At 38.0% G+C, this 25,359-nt stretch overlaps 2 protein-coding genes across 2 annotated transcripts in view; one reads left to right on the top strand and one right to left on the bottom strand.

The window, feature by feature from the left end:
- Positions 1–4,488: 4,488 nt before the first annotated feature.
- Positions 4,489–24,446, bottom strand: LOC140146680 (L-methionine gamma-lyase-like). The gene is made up of 10 exons (XM_072168550.1): positions 24,384–24,446; positions 22,996–23,264; positions 20,313–20,471; positions 19,675–19,809; positions 18,449–18,621; positions 16,653–16,764; positions 12,443–12,556; positions 10,652–10,786; positions 9,210–9,355; positions 4,489–7,253 (listed from the first exon to the last, which is right to left on the bottom strand). Exons 2-10 carry the CDS (start codon positions 23,239–23,241, stop codon positions 7,190–7,192), a joined length of 1,284 nt encoding a protein of 427 aa, XP_072024651.1. The 5' UTR covers positions 23,242–23,264; positions 24,384–24,446; the 3' UTR covers positions 4,489–7,189.
- Positions 24,447–24,507: 61 nt separating this feature from the next.
- LOC140146681 (L-methionine gamma-lyase-like) overlaps positions 24,508–25,359 on the top strand; it is a 61,452-nt gene continuing 60,600 nt past the window's right edge. The window contains exon 1 of the mRNA XM_072168551.1: positions 24,508–24,581. The gene's annotated coding sequence lies outside the window, so the exon portion shown is untranslated. The remainder of the gene's footprint in view (positions 24,582–25,359) is intronic.

Genomic DNA, 25,359 nt, shown 5'->3' on the forward strand with positions numbered 1-25,359 from the left:
TAAACATTTGAAACTGTTCCCAGGTTTAGGCTCTGGATGTATGTATCAATTAAACTGCAGGCATGATAATTTTTGGGCTAAAGCCTGAATTAAGGCTATTCTGTTGTCTAATTTTAGGCATTTTTTTTAAACCTGTTTTGGGCCTTTTACTAGTCTGAATTCAATTTTTCGGGCCAAAAAAGCTATTCTCATGCCTGGCTTTCCACTTTTGAAGCAAAAATAAGTGAAAAAAAGTAACAAATTTCAGTTCTAATGTGTTGAAACAAATTCCTTTACACTGGCTATTAATTTTGAGACAACTTTTGAGAAAATTATCACCCAGAACCTATTTTGCCACCCACATGACACAGACACTTGCAGTTCCATCCAAGTGAATACTACACTACTCAAAATATGTAAAGGATCACTTTTTTTTAGCATTTGAAAAAAAAAAAAGCATTTATATTGTAAATCAGACAAACTGTCATTTTATTCAGTTTATGGTCACTGGGTCAGGTAACAAAACACTTGTACTACCGAGTTCTGAATTGCCATAGCCCTGAAAAACACTTAAATCAGCATCATGAGCATGGCCGTCTCTAGATCAATCAGTTGGACGGGGGTGTACAGGATATTTTGCAGATGGACATATTTTTGGCCTAACAAAATTGTGAATTGTAAAAAATCAGATCAAAATTTTCCTGATCAAACATTTTCTTCTGTAATTTTATTTTCATTAATAACTACTATACAATATTGTGATAACAACAGTCTGCAACAACCCCTTAATTTTTATATGACTCATTGTAATTTGCTGACAATCCTATGATTTTGCCGACAAATCTAATAATTGGGGTTGCCTCACCCACCATATCCTTCCCCTTTTGTAATGGCCCTGACCATGAGAACAGAAAGGAGAAGCTGCATGCCATGTTCTGGTTCTTTACTTTTTTTGAGTAGTGTACAATGACCATATTATGTTCATTAAGTTTTGTTTATGATTCTAATTTAAAATATTTGCAAAATATTTTAAAATTTTTTTTCAGTGCTGGTCCAAGTATATGAAGGAAATAAAAGTCTGATATATTTCCAATTGTCATAGGTTTATTATATAAACCAACAATGTATTTTATTGATTGTATGAATAAATTTTAAAAAGTACTCAGAGAAAATTTAATGTAAAATGGACCAATGCTGGGTCCTCTCAATTGCAGTTGATTATATTTGAGAACACTATGTATGGTACAATGTAAGTACCTAATTAAATAAAAATGATGAAAAATGAAATAATTTTACAACATTTTGTCATTGTGTTTTTGTTGTTTAGTCTTTGTGTTTTATTTAGGTCTAGATGAAAATGACAGAAACTGCCATTATCAACCCCATAATTTAGATTTGTGAGTTATGGAAGATTGTTGCCACTTTTGGTATATCAGAGACCCTTTTTCCAGAGGGCTACTCACACTATGGACCACAATGGCCTCATCCCAATGGCATAATTCACTAACCTCAATTAAACAACCAAAGTGCAAAATTTGACCTCAAGTTGTAGAGTATGAGTTTTTGTACCCAAATTTTCAAAGGTCATTCAATGAATGTACAACTGTATTGGGGTTAAAGAATAGACTGTCCCACAGTCTCGGTTCGGTCCGGCCTGGATAATGGACCGATACATAATTACATAATCAAAAGCCTATCAAAATATGCCATAGTCCTTCACCCCCCCACCCCACCCCGATTCTAAATACACAGCGACCAAAACCACTTCCCAGCGCCCAAAACCAATTCCTCTTTCTACAAAATTGATGCCACTACACTAATCACACCTCCTACATTGAACGCTAAAATTCAGTGACCGCTCCCCACGCCGATTGTATTGGGTTGATTTTTAATGCTATGTAATCTACATTACCAGTCGTTCTCCATGGACCCGAGGGAGGGTCTAGTTAAAGAACTGCCCCTGATAGATGAGCTTGTTGTGGATCCTAGAGTCAATATAAATTATTATCCATGTACGGAGATGTGCTGCAAACATGGGTTGTGTTTTCGGCCATTTGGGTAATTTTCCCGAAAAATAGCCTATTTTTGCCGTTACTGTGTAACCAAAATTTTACACTTTTACCCAAAATTTGGGGAAAAGTTGTAAAAACTTCCGACAATTTATGTTAAATTTGGCCAAATTTTGTGACTTTTGGTATACTAATAAGGTCCAAATCCCGGGGTCCAATTCTGATATAAAATTGGATCCGTTGAGCCCATATTTATTGGTCGAGCTATGAGTTTTAAAATATTGGACCGAGACGTAGTCGAGTCCAATATTTTAAAACTCATAGCGAGACCAATAAATATTACGTAAAACATCAATTTTATCATTATTATGTTTTGGATCCAATATTATCACAACTTGGATCCATCAAAACATAATAATGATAAAAATTGGTATGTTGATGGGTCTACTTTCAGATTTTAAGTGGCGCCTCTCTACCTAATACCCCCTGGGCATCACCTTGATAAAATGTCTCGAAAAAGTGGGGAATTTGGGAAGCTCATTCCCAGGAAATGTTGGTGTTTGGAGGGAAATTCTGGTATTTGGAGGGAAATTGTGTCTTAATACATATAAAAACATGCTACAAATTGTGGATAATTTGGCTTGCTTCCCGGGAAATTAACATTTTTTCGAGCCCTGCTGAGGGAGAACATTGATTGGTTCTGATACTTCCATTCCAAACCCATTTTGGATTGGCATGGAATTACTAATGCTGGGAATATAAAATTAAGATTTGTCTCTCTTGAAAAAAGCGCAGTGATGTATAGCGCGCTACGTACAGGCACAATGCTTAAACGTTGATCCACAAGCCTCAGCATACTTTACTCCCTATTGTAGAAAAATACAGCACTAATTGTTTTGGATTAAAAAAACTATCCTGTTTTGCCAAATGAAAAATAACTATATCCTAATCCTTTAGTTAGTTCTAACTGGCAATGAAAGTCAAATTTTAATATTGGGTCAACTTGGGAAATAAGGGCCAAAAACATGCGTTTTTCATATGCTGGGACAATCAAGCTCTAAGACTTGTACAAAGACTAATTACAAGTTCTGCATTTTAATTTTTGGAAAACATATTTTGTAATCTTTATCATAACAGCAATCAAAAATAACATAAAATATTAACGTTTTGAGCTAACTCTTAGCCTATACTCAAAGTTGTCAAAAAACATGCAAATAAAATTGCATGTTTGTGGCCTATTCCCCTCAATCAAATTCCAAGTATTAAAATTTGACTTTATTGCCAGTTAAACTAACTTAAGGATTAGGATTTTGCTATGTTTAATTTGGCAAAACAGGATAATATTTTAATTACAAAAATTAGTGCTGTATGTTTCTGGAATGTTCATCTCTCACCCATTGCACGGTTCCACCATACAAGGAGAGCCTCTGAATCTGGCAGCATACATGAATGGGAATTGAACCAGTCATCTAACATTGTGTAAGGTCATTCTTCCTTTCATGTCTATTACCAAGTCAAGACTCTGTGAGGGTGTTTATAGTGAGCCAGATTACTCCTTATTTATCGCATATTAGCGTATAAGTACTGCGCATGCGAAATCAATTGTTATTGCAGTATAATCTTTCCGTATACGGTCACTATAAACAGTCTTCACATATGGCAGGACCATGCAAGTGGCAAATATGGGTTAGTTACTATAGATGATGTGACTTCTGACGTCAATGCCTGACAGTATGCGCACGCATCATCACAATTTCCATTGTTTTTGCCTGGCAGTATGCGCACAAGATCATATTTTGTTCAGGGCTCGTGTTTTTAAAACTCCCGCCACATCACAATAAGACTATTAAACAGTGTAGTGGTTGCATGGGGTTCATTCAAGCATAAAGATGATACCAGTCCCTTGCCTTTGTTGATAAACATTGAGGTCACCTCATCTATACGATAATAAATATTCTAAAAGCTAAAAAACTGATGTGTGAGAAATAGTGTAGTATAGACCACTTGACATCATTGTTTATCAACAAAGGCGATGGACCGGTCTATTGATATGTCTGCACGAACCGCTACACTGTTCAATGGATTTAAAATGCATGTGCCATGAATAAAATATGATGCGCACGTACACTGGGCAAAGAACAATGAAAATTGCCTTAAATCGGAATCATACTGCCGGGCAATGACGTCACATGTCAAGTGGTCTATAGGACTGATGGATATCTGAATGTCCTTTTTAACAAAATCACAACAAGGGGTCCATTTCACTGAACTATTAACCCTTCATAACTCAAGTAACCGTTCGTAAAGTTACCAATACTCAATACTAGACGTAACTTCATGAAGGGTCCTTGTAGTAAATCCCTATTACGAAGGGTACCGTTCGTAAGTAAGTTTAGTGAAATGGAACTTCGTCGTAAGTTACGAACGGTTTCAAAGACTTTCGAAGCTTCATATAATTGAGTGAAATGGACCCCAGGAATTAGAAATTCTGACACTATAATTCTGTTTAAAAAGATCTTTATTCATGCATACAGTGCATTGACTATAAAATAAATTTCAGAATACAATATAAATTTCAGAAGAATACAGTATCAATTTCAGAAAATGCAGCAAGTATAAAATATAAATATTTGTTTGTGTGTTGTCGTGCCACTTTGCCTTTGATAAAGACATCCTGCTAGGACTGTTAAAGCTCACTAATTTTGAATTAACTACATAGCTCTTTGTGTTGATAAACAGTTTCCAACAGAGCATCTTTAAGCCATAATGTACAATATTATATTGGACTTGCCTGAACATCAAAGTTTTGGGCATCCATGCACCCTCTATTGGTGTATACCCCTTAATCTTCCACACAGGGAGTGCAAATTTCAAATGGGGTTACCTGAATGGTTGACTCCATTTTAAATCTACGCCCCATGTGGGAGATTAAGGTCACTCACCATGTCTTCCATAGGGAGTGTATGGATTTCTCAGCCTCTCTGAAAGACTGTAAGCTCCAGCCCGAGTCCTTCGGCCCTGATCTCGAAACTATTAAGCATGGCTGAACAAAATGGCGTAGCAGTTGAATTAGGACTGGTGGATCAATAAGGGATATAATGATTACACCTGGAATAGCCCAATAGTCATATAGCCCCCACATGCTACAATATGTCATAATATATGTAATATTCTTGTTAAATTAGCTCTACCTTGTTAAAAATTGGTATTGAGCACTGTGAAACGACTATCGAGTGACTATTTATGTTAATATTCTTGTACATGTATATCATATTTCTAACAAAGATTCAAATTACAAAGACAGATTTCAGATATATTCATAACATAATATAAATAACAAGTCACTATGCTTTCTTATATCTCCCTACCATTATAAATTGAAAACAAAAACAACCAAAACCTTAATACACCTGTCAATTGCAATCCCTGCCCCCAGGACCTGGGCAATAGTGGGGACTTAGCCGGGACTTATACAGGGATGTAGGCTAATGCATCTGTTCTATCCATTTACAAAGGGGAATCCATGTTCTTTGATATTATGATTTGAGTCTCAGAATTCATGCATGTTTTGTGATCTTTCCGGCGGCTGCCCCAAGGTTATGGGGCAGGGATTTTCCCTGTGACGTACAAGAAAGTATTAACCAGTGTGCCACGCGGCTCCTGCAGTAACAGTTTCCAAAATTATGTCTCTGCCCAAGTCCCAGCTTGCCCCGGGTCCCGGGGGCAGGGACTGCAACTGACAGATGCATAATTATACATCATCCCCTTTTCAATTTCAAATACTGTATAAGATGACATTTTTACACTTTTTCTTAATTTTCACTTTTATGCTCTTTTTATAAGCAGTGGGAAATCAACAATGGATGACTCAAATTCATAACTTTGGTAGAAAAATTGATTGGCAAAATCAAAAACAAGCAGTATATTTAAAAAAGTTGCAGGTTAAAAAATTACTGGAAATTACCACTACTACATATACATAAATTAAAGACAACAAAACAGATGATGTCAATGGTAAATAAATGGCTTCAAAGGTCATCTCGTTAACAAATAGCCTAATTAGGGAGCATATTCAGTCTATTTATTCATCTTAAAAACAACAACTGGTCATCAGGCAGTTGCTATGGAAATGCCAAAGTTGATCCGTCTTTTTTACAGAAAGGATGAATTATTTAAGGTTTCAGAAAAAGTATGGGGGTGTATTAAGCTTTTGTGTGCTTATCTATTTTTGTTTTATTTTTAAAATAATATTGTTTGTTTTGTTTTAATTTTCAGCATAATTTTGAATCTTTGTTTATTTTGCCTACCTACTCCCCATTCCAACAAAAATACAACACTAATTTTTTGAGATTAAAAAAATGTTATCAACTTCTGCCCAGTGAAACACAGCTCAACCTTTAATTATTCATTTAGCATGTTTAATACTAAATGACAGTGAAAGTTAAATTCCACTATTTAGCCAAATTTGGTTTAATTTCAATTCATGCATTGTAATATTTGGAGTAGACATGTTTCATTCTTATAACTCATCATTTAATTTAGAGTAATACAAAACGTGAAAGTTAGAGCCGAAAACATGTTAAAAATGCATGTTTTTGGCTCTTTTTTTCAATAAATTAGTAACATTGTGAATTTTCTCTTTGGCAGAACTTGATAAAAAATGTTTTAATCCCCCAAAAATAGTGGTGTATTTTTCTGGAATTAGCAATTACAATTGTATCTGATACAAAGTATATAAGTACATACAAAATACAAAAACAGCGTTTGCATATTGATCATGATTTGTATCGCAACTCTACATAATCATATGAATGCATTGGGACATTGCAGATAGTTGTTTGAGAGTCAATTCAGAGTTTTTACCAAAGTTAATGAAAATAGAATTTCCAAATGTACTATTTTAACCCTAACACGCTCAGGTCTACAAAATACTATATGACATATGCACTGATGTGACAATACAATCACCCTAGGCACACTTTCGTTGGCCGGGCCAGCAAAAGACCTGTGGCTACCAGTCGGCGACCTAGTGCTTGGCATGCAAGGGGTCTTGTGGCGAACCCAGACAGGATCAACAAACTTCTTTGTTTCTTTTCTCTCTTTGTTCCTTTCTTATTTCCCTTCCAGTCGCCAAAAAATGCTTGGGGAATTAGGGTTAGCCCAAAATTAAGGTGAAATTTTGTGTTGAGACTTTTATTGAGCTAAGCCTTCTCTAAAGCTTGAGTTAGGTCCTTGATGAGATCATCAGCATCTTCTATTCCAACACTGAAATGTAAAACAAGATTCAACTAGAATTAGATGTGAATAAAATCTGAAGTATACTAGTATCATACACTGTCTTTTGAAATGATGTTAAGAGCTGCAGAAAACTCTGCTGGTCTTCTCAAGAAGAGCCCCTAGAAACTTATGTTTCACAGTGTACACATGCGTGACCAGAGATTTTCAAAACATACCCGAACAGATTTTGCTCCTTGGAGCAAAAAAACAACCCTAAACCCCTTTAGCACAGTTTTGCAACAAATATATTTTACCCACTAAACAGGATATTGTACCTGAAAGATACTCTAAGCAGGATTTTTATCTGAAAGGTACCACCCTTTTGATAAAATAAACCCTTAAATTTTTGTTTATAATTTTCTAATATTTACATGTATGTTTGGGTGATGCTGAGCTGAGAAAACACAGTATGAAAACACACTTTGTGAAATAGTGGGATCATTAAAATGAACCTTAAACGTATCAACTAGAAGTTTAAAAACATCCCTTTTTCTTGAAAAAAAAAGGCATTTTTGACCCCCAAAATGGGATTTGCGATTCGCATTCATTCTCTGAAAAGGATCCTTAATTCATGTTTTTTGGTCATGCATGTGTAGACTGTGAAACATGAGTGCCCTCTTCCCAATACCCCGATTGGTCATAGTCACAGCATGCTTTATTCAACTCTATGCAACCCAACTTTAAAAGGTAGAGGCATCTGTTCCCTCACTGAACAAGAAACCTACCTCCAGTGGCGGTGCCAGGAATTCTTTTTTTTGGGGGAAGGGCATAGTGAATTTCAGGGGGGAAATTGCCACAAAATTGGAATTTTTGTAATTTTGGGTTTTACTGGGGGAAACAGGGGAAAGAGTTCTGGCTGGAGGGCATTTCCCCCATGCCCCCCTTGTAATTGGTGCCGCCACTGCCTACCTCAATCTTATCATACTGTTGTCTCTTCGCTCCTGATCACTCATGAATCATAGTCGCAGTGTACTGTATTCAACTCTGGGCAAAGGGTATACAGGCCCTATGTTCCCCCACTGAGTAAAAAAACTACCTAAATCTTATCAATCCATCTGATATACCGCCATCCCTCCTCTCCTGGTCACTCATTAGATATGGCCCATGGGTCATAGTTCAACTCTGTGCAATCCAACTTCAAAGGTTATACAGGCCCGATATGTTCCTCCACTGAGCATGAAACCTACCTAAATCTTATCAATCCATCTGAGATACCGCCATCCCTTCTCTCCTGGTCACTCATTAGATATGGTCCATGGGGCATAGGCGCAGTGTACTGTATTCAACTCTGGGCAAAGGGTATACCAGCCCTATGTTCCCCCACTGAGCAAAAAACCTACCTAAATCTTATCAATCCATCTGAGATACCACCATCCCTCCTCTCCTGGTCACTCATTAGATATGGTCCATGGGTCAAAGTCCAACTCTGTGCAATCAAACTTCAAAGGGTATACAGGCCCGATATGTTCCCCTACTGAGTAAGAAACCTACCTAAATCTTATTAATCCATCTGATATACCACCATCCCTTCTCTCCTGGTCACTCATTAGATATGGTCCATGGGTCATAGTCCAACTCTGTGCAATCAAACTTCAAAGGGTATACAGGCCCGATATGTTCCCCCACTGAGCAAAAAACCTACCTAAATCTTATTAATCCATCTGAGATACCGCCATCCCTTCTCTCCTGGTCACTCATTAGATATGGTCCATGGGTCATAGTCCAACTCTGTGCAATCAAACTTCAAAGGGTATACAGGCCCGATATGTTCCCCCACTGAGCAAAAAACCTACCTAAATCTTATTAATCCATCTGAGATACCGCCATCCCTTCTCTCCTGGTCACTCATTAGATATGGTCCATGGGTCATAGTCCAACTCTGTGCAATCAAACTTCAAAGGGTATACAGGCCCGATATGTTCCCCCACTGAGCAAAAAACCTACCTAAATCTTATTAATCCATCTGATATACCGCCATCCCTTCTCTCCTGGTCACTCATTAGATATGGTCCATGGGTCATAGTCGCAGCATGTTCTATCAAACTCTCTGTGCAGCCTAATGAGACTGCAAGTAGAATCAGCTTCAGAGACTGGAAGAATATAGAAACCAGAAATGAATCAAGAATGCGATACAGATTAATGTGTACAATCATTTAAGTTCCAGGGGGAGGGGGGTGGGGGCACTGGTCATCATTGTACTCAATGTATTGTGTCTTTGGCACTTCAACTAGTTTGCTGCACTTTATTCAGGTTTAAATAGGTTCTGGTTATAAACAGATTTGTGCGCAAGGTCTAGCAGACCTCTCAGCAACATTGTGCACAGAAGAGTCTGGCCCAGGGGCATGGGTGTCAATCCTGAGGGGGCAGGGGGATGTGTCCCCTCCACCTATTGGCAAAGTGACCCATTTTTTGTTCTTTTCAGTCACTTTTCACAATTCAGGCTGAATGTCCCTCCCACATTTCAACACAGATTGGCGCTAATGCCCAGGGGTCGCACTAGGGTCTGAAAGTGAGCAGTTAGGGAAACCTCTTAACCCCCGATTATCTAAGAATAAGGGGGTTTCTTAAAGATTTATGTTTTAGTAATTGACAATGGTGATGAGTTCTGCAACTGTAAAATAGTATCCATATTCATGATATTACCTGCATGCACACACGATGCAGAATTCATCATAATTTCACTTGAATGAATTGGACATCTCCTGAACACAATTCTTGTTGTAAAGTTGCATTGTTTGTTTAGTTTGGTGAGATCAATCTTTCTAGACCACCCTCCATGTGCGGCTTAGTGAGATTGATCTCACTAGACTACGCTGTTTTGCAACCGTGTGTGTAAACTAGTATTTGGCATGGATAACATGACACTCAGAATGGGAATTCCCCAAAATGTTACACACCAGAAAACCCCTTTGTGTGAAAATGAAAAGAAATAAACATGTGCAAAATCACGGAAAACGCAACTTCAATCAATCTTCTTTATCTTCTTTATCCTAGCGCAACCCCTGGTCTGGCCCAAGTCACTTTTTAAGAGAGATGGGCATTCCAGTCTCTAAACATAGGCACAAACCTTTTACCATTATGGGAGCAAGTCAGATGGATGACTGTCAATTTACATCATCCAGGATTTTACAGGTGGCTACCATTTAAACCCAAACTGTTTGTCCAAAATTTGATCCTGAAAACATACATGTAAACCAGACCTCTGCCACTTCTGGGGGTTCAGTCAGTTCAAATACTTATTGCTATAACTTTGATTTATTTGTCTGGTCTTGTTTTGAGTTCTCAGAACTTATTCAAGTATTATTCCCAGGTGCAAACTGCCTGTCCAAAATGATGGGTGGCTATCTAACACCCTGACTTCACCCTGTATTGCCACCGTTACTCACCTCAACAAATCGTTTAGAAGCCTCTATTCCACCTGCCATCTCAAAGACCACCATACCTCCATAATCTTTCATCTGTTTCTTGGCAACCTCATGCTGAGGATGGGATGGCAACCCGGGGTAGTACACATGGCTGACCTGTGAGGAAGTGAATATAAATGACAAAAGAAAGATGATTTTTTACCGGATTTATTTGGAAACATGGATCTGGGGCCATAAATAAAAAATATCATGATATATATTTTTTTTAGTATTGTTGTGCTCTTCTGAACACTATTTATTTGTAGACTCAAGAATACACTAGATAGATGATCTTGTCAGTTCATTCATTTATTTAAGCGTATATAGGTGTTGTACAAGAAGACATCAAGACTGTGTGTTACATGTTTCATACCAGGATCAAGACTGACCACATGGAAAAACTTGTGCAATGATCTAAGCCCTTATATGGCATTATGCAAATTAGTGACCAAATGATCAAGGAGAAGGGGATTAGAGGGGAATTTGAGAGCCCTGGGAGTGGTCTGAGCAAGGCTGCTTGAGGGGTTTGTTGCATCACACTATTAGATTAGGGGAGTGACAGGTGGGGACACTATCCTTGACTGGCTTTATGTGTTAATTATTGAATAATTGAATTTGGGGTGGGTCACAACAGTATAACTAAAAAATTTTGACAACATTTCAGCAATTTTCAGGACTTGGACAAATACATTTTTTAGATCTCTGTACAAAGATACTCAGTAAAATGAGAGAACAAATCTGCCTTTAGAGTGTTGAAGAATGGACATCACCTATGGTTTGGATTGAGGATTATTATAAGATTTTAAAAGTTTTGTTCTGTTGCGTAAACCATTCTAAGAAGCTACCTGTTGAAATAAAAAATATTTTTGAATAAAAAATAATGATATCAAGCTACAACTAAGAGATATTACTCTTTCTTTAATATAAATACTGTTATAATTCATCTGACCCAGATGCTGACACTGCAAAGAAAGGAAGGAGGAAGTTGAGTTCAAGATTATGAACAATCACTCCCCTAACAGCTCTCCTAACATTCCTCAGAAGAGTAATATGTAGCCCTGTGCATTTTTTTGTAAAACTAAAACTAGTAAGAACTTAAGGGCTGGGGTATGAACGTTTGGACAGTATTTATTTTGGGACATTGGAGCACATCAGACATATCGAATTGCATTCTGAATACGAAGAATGTCATTCTGATATCAAATAATTTTGATTTTTGAAATTACGCAATTTAATACACATTTTATGGCAAATCATTAAAATTGATATTTTTGATATTTAACAGTACTTGAAGTAAATTTTATAAATCTGATGATTTATACTTAAAGTGTATGTAGGTGGGATGAAAAGCCTGATCAATTGAAAATTTTGACCTTTTCAGATTGAAGATATGGATTTTTTCCCAAAACACCAAAAAAAATTAGGTCTTTTGGGGAAAAAAATCCATATCTTCAATATGAAAGGTCAAAATTTTCAATTGACCGTCGGCTTTTCCTCCCTGCTACATAAACTTTAAGAATATATCATTAGATTGATATAATTTACTTCGAGGACTGTTATATATCAAAAATTTGACAAATATCAAATTTTTATAATTTGTCATAAAATTTGTATTATATTGTGATTTTTAAAAAACGAATATTATTTGATATCAGAAAGACATGCTTCGTATTCAGAATACAATTCGATAGGTCTGAGGTGCTCTCATGTCCCACAAAAAATACTGTCGAAACGCAATAAACGCTCATTTTGGATCCCTTAAGAATAACATACCTTAGGATGTTGTTCCAGGAACTGTGCAATTTTCATAGCATTCTTGGAATGTTTCTCCATCCGCAATGGCATGGTACGAATCCCTCGTAGGACTAAGAAGGCATCAAAGGGTGACTGAAAAAAAAAAAAAAAATGAAGATGATTAGTGGTGGGTCATCTAGATGCAATAATTCATAAGGCAACTAATTGACATAAGTCTTTGGGCCGCTGAGTTCTGGGCCATCTATGCAATCATTCATACAGCAGCTAATGGACATAAGTCTTTGTGCCACTGAGTTCTGAGCCATCTATGCAATCATTCATACAGCAGCTAATGGACATAAGTCTTTGTGCCACTGAGTTCTGAGCCATCTATGCACTCATTCATACAGCAGCTAATGGACATAAGTCTTTGTGCCACTGAGTTCTGGGCCATCTATGCACTCATTCATACAGCAGCTAATGGACATAAGTCTTTGTGTCACTGAGTTCTGGGCCATCTATGCACTCATTCATACAGCAGCTAATGGACATAAGTCTTTGTGCCACTGAGTTCTGGGCCATCTACGCACTCATTCATACAGCAGCTAATGGACATAAGTCTTTGTGCCACTGAGTTCTGGGCAATCTATGCAATCACTTATATACAGCAGCTAATGGACACAGTCTTTGTGTCACCGAGTTCTGAGCCATCTATGCAATCATTCATACAGCAGCTAACGGACATAAGTCTTTGTGCCACTGAGTTCTGGGCCATCTATGCACTCATTCATACAGCAGCTAATGGACATAAGTCTTTGTGTCACTGAGTTCTGGGCCATCTATGCACTCATTCATACAGCAGCTAATGGACATAAGTCTTTGTGCCACTGAGTTCTGGGCCATCTATGCACTCATTCATACAGCAGCTAATGGACATAAGTCTTTGTGCCACTGAGTTCTGAGCCATCTATGCACTCATTCATACAGCAGCTAATGGACATAAGTCTTTGTGTCACTGAGTATTGGGCCATCTATGCAATCATTCATACAGTAGCTAATGGACATAAGTCTTTGTGTCACTGAGTTCTGGGCCATCTATGCACTCATTCATACAGCAGCTAATGGACATAAGTCTTTGTGCCACTGAGTTCTGAGCCATCTATGCACTCATTCATACAGCAGCTAATGGACATAAGTCTTTGTATCACTGAGTTCTGAGCCATCTATGCACTCATTCATACAGCAGCTAATGGACATAAGTCTTTGTGTCACTGAGTTCTGGGCCATCTATGTACTCATTCATACAGCAGCTAATGGACATAAGTCTTTGTGTCACTGAGTTCTGGGCCATCTATGCAATCATTCATACAGCAGCTAATGGACATAAGTCTTTGTGTCACTGAGTTCTGAGCCATCTATGCACTCATTCATACAGCAGCTAATGGACATAAGTCTTTGTGTCACTGAGTTCTGGGCCATCTATGCACTCATTCATACAGCAGCTAATAGACATAAGTCTTTGTGCCACTGAGTTCTGGGCAATCTATGCAATCACTTATACAGCAGCAGCTAATGGACAGAGTCTTTGTGCCACCAAGTTCTGGGCCATCTATGCAATCATTCATACAGTAGCTAATGGACATAAGTCTTTGTGCCACTGAGTTCTGGGCCATCTATGCACTCATTCATACAGCAGCTAATGGACATAAGTCTTTGTGCCACTGAGTTCTGAGCCATCTATGCACTCATTCATACAGCAGCTAATGGACATAAGTCTTTGTATCACTGAGTTCTGAGCCATCTATGCACTCATTCATACAGCAGCTAATGGACATAAGTCTTTGTGTCACTGAGTTCTGGGCCATCTATGTACTCATTCATACAGCAGCTAATGGACATAAGTCTTTGTGTCACTGAGTTCTGGGCCATCTATGCAATCATTCATACAACAGCTAATGGACATAAGTCTTTGTGTCACTGAGTTCTGAGCCATCTATGCACTCATTCATACAGCAGCTAATGGACATAAGTCTTTGTGTCACTGAGTTCTGGGCCATCTATGCACTCATTCATACAGCAGCTAATAGACATAAGTCTTTGTGCCACTGAGTTCTGGGCAATCTATGCAATCACTTATACAGCAGCTAATGGACAGAGTCTTTGTGCCACCAAGTTCTGGGCCATCTATGCAATCATTCATACAGCAGCTAATGGACATAAGTCTTTGTGCCACTGAGTTCTGAGCCATCTATGCAATCATTCATACAGCAGCTAATGGACATAAGTCTTTGTGCCACTGAGTTCTGAGCCATCTATGCACTCATTCATACAGCAGCTAATGGACATAAGTCTTTGTGCCACTGAGTTCTGGGCCATCTATGCACTCATTCATACAGCAGCTAATGGACATAAGTCTTTGTGCCACTGAGTTCTGGGCCATCTATGCACTCATTCATACAGCAGCTAATGGACATAAGTCTTTGTGCCACTGAGTTCTGGGCAATCTATGCAATCACTTATATACAGCAGCTAATGGACACAGTCTTTGTGTCACCGAGTTCTGAGCCATCTATGCAATCATTCATACAGCAGCTAACGGACATAAGTCTTTGTGCCACTGAGTTCTGGGCCATCTATGCACTCATTCATACAGCAGCTAATGGACATAAGTCTTTGTGTCACTGAGTTCTGGGCCATCTATGCACTCATTCATACAGCAGCTAATGGACATAAGTCTTTGTGCCACTGAGTTCTGGGCCATCTATGCACTCATTCATACAGCAGCTAATGGACATAAGTCTTTGTGCCACTGAGTTCTGAGCCATCTATGCACTCATTCATACAGCAGCTAATGGACATAAGTCTTTGTGTCACTGAGTTCTGGGCCATCTATGCAATCATTCATACAGCAGCTAATGGACATAAGTCTTTGTGTCACTGAGTTCTGGGCCATCTATGTACTCATTCATACAGCAGCTAATGGACATAAGTCTTTGTGTCACTGAGTTCTGGGCCATCTATGCAATCATTCATACAACAGCTAATGGACATAAGTCTTTGTGTCACTGAGTTCTGAGCCATCTATGCACTCATTCATACAGCAGCTAATGGACATAAGTCTTTGTGTCACTGAGTTCTGGGCCATCTATGCACTCATTCATACAGCAGCTAATAGACATAAGTCTTTGTGCCACTGAGTTCTGGGCAATCTATGCAATCACTTATACAGCAGCTAATGGACAGAGTCTTTGTGCCACCAAGTTCTGGGCCATCTATGCAATCATTCATACAGCAGCTAATGGACATAAGTCTTTGTGCCACTGAGTTCTGGGCCATCTATGCAATCATTCATCCAGCAGCTAATGGACATAAGTCTTTGTGCCACTGAGTTCTGGGCCCTGCAATCATTCATACAGCAGCTAATGGACATAAGTCCGCTGAGTCTAGAGATGTAAAAATCCATACAGCTGCGAATGGTCATGCATCTTTGTGCTGCTGAGTTCTGGCCATTTATATGTAATAGTTCACACCACCCTTATTTCAAAATAAATCAAAAAACCTTCATGAAACATCACAAATAGATAATTCAATCAAGGTTTTGAGTCACATAAAATTGGCTGTGGGTGTAGCCAGGTTTTCGCTATGGGGTTGTGAATGTACAGACAAAATAACATGATTTCACCAGTGAGTGTTCTTGTCACATCAAGCTTGTTACGCTAATAGCATTTCAGTGGCATCACTGCGAAATTACAGAATTACTCAGACAAGTTTGTGTGAAAATTTGCAATATTAATGCTTAAAATGGGCCACAATTAGGTTATATTTGGACTGAAGAAGACCAAGGAAGAAGCACATGGCAGATTTGTGCTAATTTGATTAATATGGTACCTGCAATGTACCAATGGTTCATGATTTCAGGGGGCTCAAGCAGGCCCGTAACCAGGATTTATTGGGGGGGGGGGGCGCTGATTTTGAAAAAGTGGACTGGAGGGGGATTTTGAGAAAGCAGATTTTTTTTTTCAAAATTTGGTCCTTTATTGACTAAAAAGGGCTAAAAAACCTCTATTTTTTTGCTCCCTACATTCGCAAATGGGACTTTTTAGGTAAGAAAGGGGACTTTTTTGCCATTTGGTGATTTGGGGGGGTCATCCACCCCTTCCCCCTCCTCTGGTTACAGGCCTGGGCTCAAGCTCCCCTCAATTGGTCCATCCTCAAGAAGTTGAAAGAACTTTCGCTGTAAAAAACTTACCAATATACTGCCCATCTGTTTTTGGAATTCCCCTATATTGAATGCCAAGTCTGGATTGGATGAACACATGACCCCTGCTGTAACATCACTATGTCCACCAATGTACTTGGTACTGTACGACAAAATGAACACATGTTAGTGGCAGAATGAGCAAGCTTTTTTTTTTTAGGGGGGAGCTTTCTCCGATTATATCACTTTGGGGAAAACTTGTAGATCAAACTTTCAATCTCCTACAAAGTTAAGGAAAGTGATAGATTTTCATGAATATTTAGAATAAAGGTATTGTTTATAGCCACTGGAGTTCATCTGTCGTCTTATATAACAAGGGCAACATCATTATTTTTTAAAGTAAAACAACGAGGTGAAAGAAGAGTTGTTTTAAGCCAAAAATAATGATGTTGCCTGTGTTATATGAGACGATAGATGCACGACGGCGGCTAAAAACAAAACCTTTATTCTCATTCTTAAACATTTCAATTCAAATAAAAATATCGTAAGTATTACAAATATTAATCAAATTAAATCCTACATTTTACAAGGAATTACCTGGGGCTTAAAATCAAACAGTTCAATTGTTGCTATGCGTCTCTGATTGGTTCATAGAGCGAGTATGCATATCGCGTCGATGCAGATGGGTTGACCCGTGTTATATCGTGGCATATCACACGGGTAAGAACTAATAAGATTGCAGGAACATTCTCAAGTGTTTAAAAATTTGTAATCAAGGTCATAGAATGAACCGGCTTGGAACAAATTGAGGATGGAGTTGACCCCATGAACACTACTGCCTTTCTAACAGATCGCCTGATTGGTCAATTACATTAGTAACCACTCAAAATGATTGGCTCATTACATTACATTACATAACCAATCAAAATAGTTTTTGTTTGAGGTTAATAATTTTGCTGTTAGTGACCCATGGGGCTATCTGTTGTAACACTAGGCAGTAAGGGCAAAGCAGTGAATATAAATAATGTTGTCAAACAAAAAATACAACTATAACCGGTATGACCAGGTTGGCTGGACTGTGGGTCTTGAAAACTTGAAAATGCTGCAATGGGGTCTTAAGAAACTAGTATGTAGTATGTTGAACTATATGTACCTTACAGGTCTCCTAAACTGAACTGCAGGTCTTTTAACAAGTCTGGGGCATGCTAAAATTTATGTGGTGCATGTAGACTTGGGAGTCTCAACACACTGCCAACTGATGGTCTAAAGGTGCTGGAGCGTGAGCATGTTAAACTCCCAGACTAAGCTACAACTGGCAAATGCTGAAATGAGTGGTTTTAGAGAAACTGGAGCTGAACTGAGTGACTTGCAGAACTGAACCCTGTGTTTTGGATTGGATTGTGCGACTGAGATATTGAATCATAACACAGTTGGGTCATTTTCCATTGATAAGTAATACTCATCTCTAAGGATTTTGCTCTAACTACATACATATATTCCTTTTTCAAACTTTTCAGATTATTTGGCATTTTCTCAATACACAGACGCATGTCTATGGATTTTTCAGCACAAAATCAGACCCATATTTGTGACAAAACTAACCAATGGAGTGGCACATCCCTGTACTATATGCTTCACACATACCTGAAATCAAATGTGGTTGGGTGGGGGAGGGGTGGGGTGTTGGGGTTTGCCATCCTCCCCACCACCCCAGTTAAACCACTGCTGGTTATACACCAGTGAACAGCAGCTGTACCTAAAAAGGGGGGCTTAATTCCCACCTAATCCACCCTCCCCCCCGCCACCCCAGCTACACCACCGCTGGTTTACACACCAGCCGTACCTACCAACTATGCAAGACTATGTCCACTCCATGTTGAAGTGTTCTCTGCAGCGTTGGTGAAGCAAATGTTGAATCTACCATGGTGATACATCCAGGAATAGTCTTGGCAACTTGGACAAAGGCATCCAGATCCAGAACTTGTAATCTAGGATTGGTTGGGGTTTCGCCATATAGAACCTAAGATATATAGGAAAACCATTAATATTTAATAGTGTTACATTAGCCTTAAAAAAAGAAGTATGGTAAACACAAGTGGTTCAAGTCTTTTCTTATCATAGTTTTATCCATTTTGAATACTACACTCCTTTTTTGTATGCCATACATCAAAAAACTAATTTCTATATGAATAGACCGAGTAGTAACAACTTTATTCGGTGGACAAATTAGAAGGGTCACTGCAAGGGTTTACAACAGAAGTCATTCATTGGCTGTGAGATTTATTCTGATGATAAGGTCTTTTTACAGGGAGGATGTCTACTTCAATAAGAGATCCCTCCATTGTCCCCTTGCCTACCTCCCAGGCATTATGAGGTGACAGATGATGAAACAAGATAATTTGGTGAAAAAAATAAAAAAGGGTTTCTGCAAAATAGGAGTCTCTGGGTGCAATATTTCTCCTGATAAGTCTATTGACTGGTACATGTCTATGTCAATGTGAATGATTCCTTCTTTCCTATATTTCCCTTTACCCTCTCCCCATGCCCCTTCCACACTACATGTCTATGTCAATGTGCATGCTTCCTTCCCTATCTCTTCTCTTTCCCCCTTACCCTCACCCCCATGCCAGTACACTACATATCTATGTAAATGTGCACAATTCCTTCCCATCTTCATCCTTGCCCTCTTTCCCCTTGCCCTCTTCCCCGTTGCCCTCTTCTCCCTTTTCCTCTTCCCCCTTGCCCTCTGCCCCATTGCTCCCTTCCAAGCACTGCTTACCTTAGTGTTTGTCTTGATGGCTTTCCTATAAGCCTCAACATTACATGCCTCTACCTGAGTTACTTAAATGCTATATTTTGTCCCCTCCCCCTGTCTCCTTCCTTCCCTCCCCTCCAATGCTCCCTGTCAGTGTCAGACTCTGCTTACCTTAGTGTTAGGCTTAATGGCTTTCCTATAAGCCTCAACATTACATGCCTCTACCTGAGTTACTTAAATGCTATATTTTGTCCCCTCCCCCTGTCTCCTTCCTTCCCTCCCCTCCAATGCTCCCTGTCAGTGTCAGACTCTGCTTACCTTAGTGTTAGGCTTAATGGCTTTCCTGTAAGCCTCAACATTACAAGCCTCTACCTGAGTTACTTCAATGCCATATTTTGGTAATGTATTCTTTGCAATGGTGTAGGTACCAGCATACACAGGATCTGGGAAAATCTTCACCAAAAAGAAAGAAGCAAATTTATTGTTTACAATTCACATGCCACATGTCCAATATTGGCATAGTTCCTGGACCTCATTTGGTCTTTACATTACCAGAGTACACTTATGTGATATTTAGTCCACACCAAATAGTCATAGTCATGCGCTAGACTCTTTTCATGATCATTCACCTGTGTAGAAACCTGGGCATGTGAAATAAGGAGCACACATGTACCAAAGAGCAAGTGACGAAATCTCAGTGTAAAAGCTACGGAGCGTAAACAGTCTCATTTGCATAACGAGGAACAACTTAAATTACAGCCAATTTAGTTGATACCCGGTTTCTCAAGTAAATTTTCCGAATTGAACAGAAATAATAAAACATTAGTAAGTTTTCTATATTTTTGGGGTATTTGTATTTAGAATCCCAGATGTACACCCCTAGGGATTTGAGACAACTTTATCCCTACCCAATCCAACATAAGATCCCCTGGTGGGTTAATTCTAGCTCAACTTACAGCATGGTCCCCAGCTTGGAGCATTCCAAGTAGTGTCGTAGTAATGGCTGCCATACCGCTAGAGAACATCAACGCTCCTGCACCGCCCTCTAGAAGATTTATAGCATGCGCTGCTGACTCTGTTGAATGATTACCTAGTCTACCATAAATATATCCTTCCTGAAAAGAAATTTTGATACAGAATAAATAAAGGTTGTATACAATACAAATGTATGAGTGCATGATATAAAGTGCATTTTCCGGTGCTACATTAATTCCAATGACTTATACAGCCAGCCGTGTATAGGGAGTGCTTTACACATCTAGTTTAAATACACACCCAGTTTTTGCCCACATGGCCTATACTTTGTACACATATCCAGGTTTTTGAGTTTACACACCCAAACCTTATGGCCTATATACTTTGTACACATATCCAGGTTTTTTAGTTTACATACCCAAACCTTCAAATCCTACCTAAGGCGTTGTTGATTCACATGCATAAACATACAGGTAACACAACTTCTAAGTTCCCCCTAATACTTTTTATAATAAGTCAAAAAATATTTTATAAAATGTAAAATTTTAAAAAGATATGTATAGCCCTGTTTGTTTTACCCATCCGGACCAATTTATAGCGTCACACATCATTGCGTTCAGTCACAATGGTTAATTATGTAAGAAAAGAGGTCGTTTTAAAAGTTGCACCTGAGCCCATAGCACAAATTGTAAGTTCCCCCTAAATACTTTTTTAAATAAATCGAAAAATATTTGACAAAATGCAAACTTGTAAAAAGACATGTGTAGCCTTATTTGTTTTACACCTATGGAACAAATTATAGTGTCACACGTCATTGCGTTCAGTCACAATGGTTCATTATGTAAAAAAGAGACCGTTTTAAACTGTGTTAAAAGTTGCATTTGAGTCCATAGGAGTCAACTCTCAAACAATTCAGCAGGCCAGGCCTATTCATGTGTTTGTTCAACAATTTTTCCTATACTTTTTACAGGCTCGTGATGAATCCACAATTTGCCAGTAGCGTATACGCGAACGCAAGTTATTGGAAGCGCGTATACGCGCTACGCGTCAGAAATTTGCCATACTTGGAACTTATGTTCGCTACATGATGTTTTCATTATTTTGGAGGAAGCGGTTAAATACTGCTCTTTTATTCTGTAGTTCTTTTGCTGCTATCATCAGGAAAGCATCGATCTTCTTGTGTTTAGTGACAATGACTAAACTGGTCATTCCGCATGAAATAATCGTGTGAATTAGGCGATCTTTAGCTTGTTACTCGATGATGAACAACGGTGACACATGATTGAATCCCTAAATACAAAAAACCTGACTGCTATGGGCTCAGGTGCAACTTTTGAAACGGCCTCTTTTCTTACATAATTGACCATTGTGACTGAACGCAATGATGTGTGACGCTATAAATTGGTCCACAGGGGTAAAACAAACAGGGCTATACACACCTTTTTACATTTCGTAAAATATTGTCCGACTTATTTTCAAAAGTATTAGGGGGAACTTAGAAGTTGTGTTATTTGTATATGATATCCTCAACTTCCATCCTAATGCTTTTTGAAATAAATCAACTTAAATAAATATTTTAGGAACTGTAAAAACATCTATGTGTAGCCTTATTTGTTTTACATAATAGCATCATATAGGCCTACAATGTATGTATGTAAAAAAGAGGCTAGAAGTTTCACCTGAATTTATAGCAGTCAGGTTGCTTTAAAATAAACACTTGATAGGGCTGGACTAATGTATTATTTGAAAGTTGACTTCAAAATAATTAACCATCGCCAATTCTATTTGAAAACCATACCCCTCCATGGGAGACATTTCTTAAATCTTCCACAGGGTATGAAGATTTCAAATGGAATAGCCCATTGCGAGGTAGATCATCAATTCATTATTGATACAATTAAGGGATGGATGGGGTATGAACGTTTGGACAGTATTTATTGTGGGACATTAGAGTACATCAGACATATCGAATTGCATTTTGAATACGAAGAATGTCCTTCTGATATCAAATAATTTTGATTTTTATGAAATTCGCAATGTAATACACAGTTTATGATTAAAAATTGACATTTTTTTATATTTAACAGTACTCGAAGTAAACTTTAGAAATCTGATGATTTATAAAAGTGTATGTAGATGGGATGAAATGCCGACGATCAATTGAAAATTTTGACCTTTCGTATTGAAGATATGGATTTTTTTCCCAAAACACCAAAAAAAATTAGGTCTTTTTCAATTGATCGTCGGCTTTTCCTCCCAGCTACATACACTTGACAAATATATCATTAGATTTATAAAATTTACTTCGAGGACTGTTATATACATGTATCAAAAATGTGAAAAATATCAAATTTTAATAATTTGTCATAAAATTTGTATATCGTGAATTTAAAAAAAATGTAAAATAATTTGATATCAGAAACACATTCTTCGTATTCAGAATGCAATTCGATTTGTCTAATGTGCTCTCATGTCCCACAAAAAATACTGTCGAAACACTCAAAACGCTCATTCCAGATCCCTTAAGATAATTACAGATTGGTTTTGCTACCAACAGGTCAAATATCAATCAATCAACTTAATTGTTTGTGACTGATTCATTGTTTGATTGTGAACTGATTAGCTAATTGATCGGTCAATATTGATATGTACTGCTAAACTCACCGACAAGCATTGCATGTATTCGTCAACTTTGTTGATCTCAAAAGTTGTTCCTACACTTATGGATGGTACCACTGGTCGGGTAAGATGGTGACCTTTCAACTTTGGTTGAGCAGTGACAGCAAGAGTCTCAAGTGTTGTTCCTTCCAGGTAGTCATGGACGTCCTCTTGCCTTCGAACTAAGTCAAAATCCCCAAATCCAACTTTGAAGTGGGACTGGGTTGTCGCTTTGGATTTGTCAGCACTCATGGTGTATCAAGGTATTCTGTATACTTTACAAAATAAATAAAAAAGACAGAGCAAAACTGGTCTCAGCAAGAAAGTCACCAGGGAAGAAAAGGAGATGGTTTAATAGGAAACAAAAAACAAACAAAAATCTCCTTTAAATAAGTGACTTTTAAACACCAAGTGAGGGAGCAACTCATTGGTTTCTTTTTTAACTTTTGGATAAAAATGTGTTTTACAGTGCAGCTTGATTAAGACAAAAATATTAATTGATTTGATGTAATCATATGTGCTGCCCTCAGCGAATGAACCTAAAACCTTGCAATATTTTTTTAATGGAAACTGAGTCTCAGCATTTCCCCCACCCTGAAAATGATCTACCAAAAAATGTTGACAACTTGGGTCCCATTTGTACAGGGTGCTGATTTAACTTTATCATAGTATCAACTTAAAACATTTCCAGAAGTGTTAAATATCTTTTTATGCCATGTCCCATGGTTGTTTGATGGCATGTAGAACCATATTCATTTTAAAGCAAAGTTGAACACCGAAGGCACTATTTATCATTAATCTTATTTGCATCTTTTTTGGGGTCAAAAAGGGGGACTTTTTTGGCCTCTTGCGTGCGATGGGGGCCAACCAGGGGTATTACAGGCCTGCAGTGGTTCTTCTGCTTCTGCTTCAACACTACAACAACTCCCTACTGCCAGTAATTTTTTCTGCACATCTCCATGCGAGCTCATCGGTCAAGTTGACTTTAATATATGCTTTTAGCACAACGTCGGCTTACCAGAACCAGAACCAGAACCAGAACCAGTACTAGTAGTACTGGACTATCTCGGTACAGGTCAGTGAATTCCATTGACAGATTTGCAATCTCGGACATATACAATCAGTAGTGTGAGAACTGAATCTAGGCTACTGGATGACCATGCATGCCCTGTAGTCATGGTAGTTATAAGTTATGGAATATTTGATCAGTCAGAATTTTTTAAGCTTACCGTAGCGAATTATTGATATTTTAAAAGAGTCTGTTTTCCAATTGACAATTGTTCTAAGTAATGCCCTCATGGCCAACGGTTACTGCATTACCTAATTTTATGGTTTACAAATTTTTGCTAACTTGCAACTTTAATTTAATACTGAATTTAAAACAAAATACTTACTGTAAAATGTATTCGTGTTTACGTTTGTCTTCGTTTGGCACAGTTTGTTTTGATAAGCTAAACACAGCCCGTGGTCAATACTCTTGGTCATCCCAGCTGGCTATCTTCCCATACAGAATTAGATATTTATTCAACTGAATATTTACATTGATTTAGACAGACAGCAGATATTAGTATGACAAACGAATTCATTGCTTGGTAAGCTATAACTATTATAATATATTATGTGATATGTGTTTTTGTGTGTATATAATATATAATAAAGCATGGAAGTAAACTGTAAAGTTGATCACACTCACTCACTCACCCCGACACTGATTCTATTGCACTGAGTGATTCTGCAAGTGTAAGCTTTTCTAAAATCATGATATAAAAATTAATGATCTGTGAAGTAAATAAGAATAGTTTTAATATGTGATGTGTTTTCGTGTTTGTATATTAAAGTTAACTACTAAAAATTGATCACTCACTTTATATTTTGTGTATATTCTCAATTTATATTTGTGTATCACTCACTTTATAATTTAAAGGGGCATTTCGTGATCCACAGCCTCATCCCCCACTTTTCTCAAAAAAGGTTGAGATTTTTATATCACTGGAAACCTCTGGCTACGTAATGTTTATGGTCACGCGTTTTAAACTCGCCACCCAAAAAGGGTGGAGATGTTACGCTTTTTGGTATCAAGCTGCAGTTAATCTCATATATTTTCATAATTACAAAAGCTAGATCAATTAATGCATATGGTCTCATTTGAAAGCTGTATCGTTATGTCATATTCCTGCAAAGTGGCATTGCCATAGTCCATCCAGAAGTAAAGATATGTCTGTTTGAACCTTGAAGTACAGGAGTGGAGGCCAGGGCTGTCAACTCTCACGCATTGGCCGTGAGTCTCACGCATTGGGTCAGTTTCTCACGGTCTCACGACAAGGTAGTATAATCTCACGCCTATGTAGTAAATCTCACGCAAAAAGCTTT

Source organism: Amphiura filiformis, chromosome 2 (assembly GCF_039555335.1).
Source record: "Amphiura filiformis chromosome 2, Afil_fr2py, whole genome shotgun sequence".
Taxonomy (NCBI): domain Eukaryota; kingdom Metazoa; phylum Echinodermata; class Ophiuroidea; order Amphilepidida; family Amphiuridae; genus Amphiura; species Amphiura filiformis.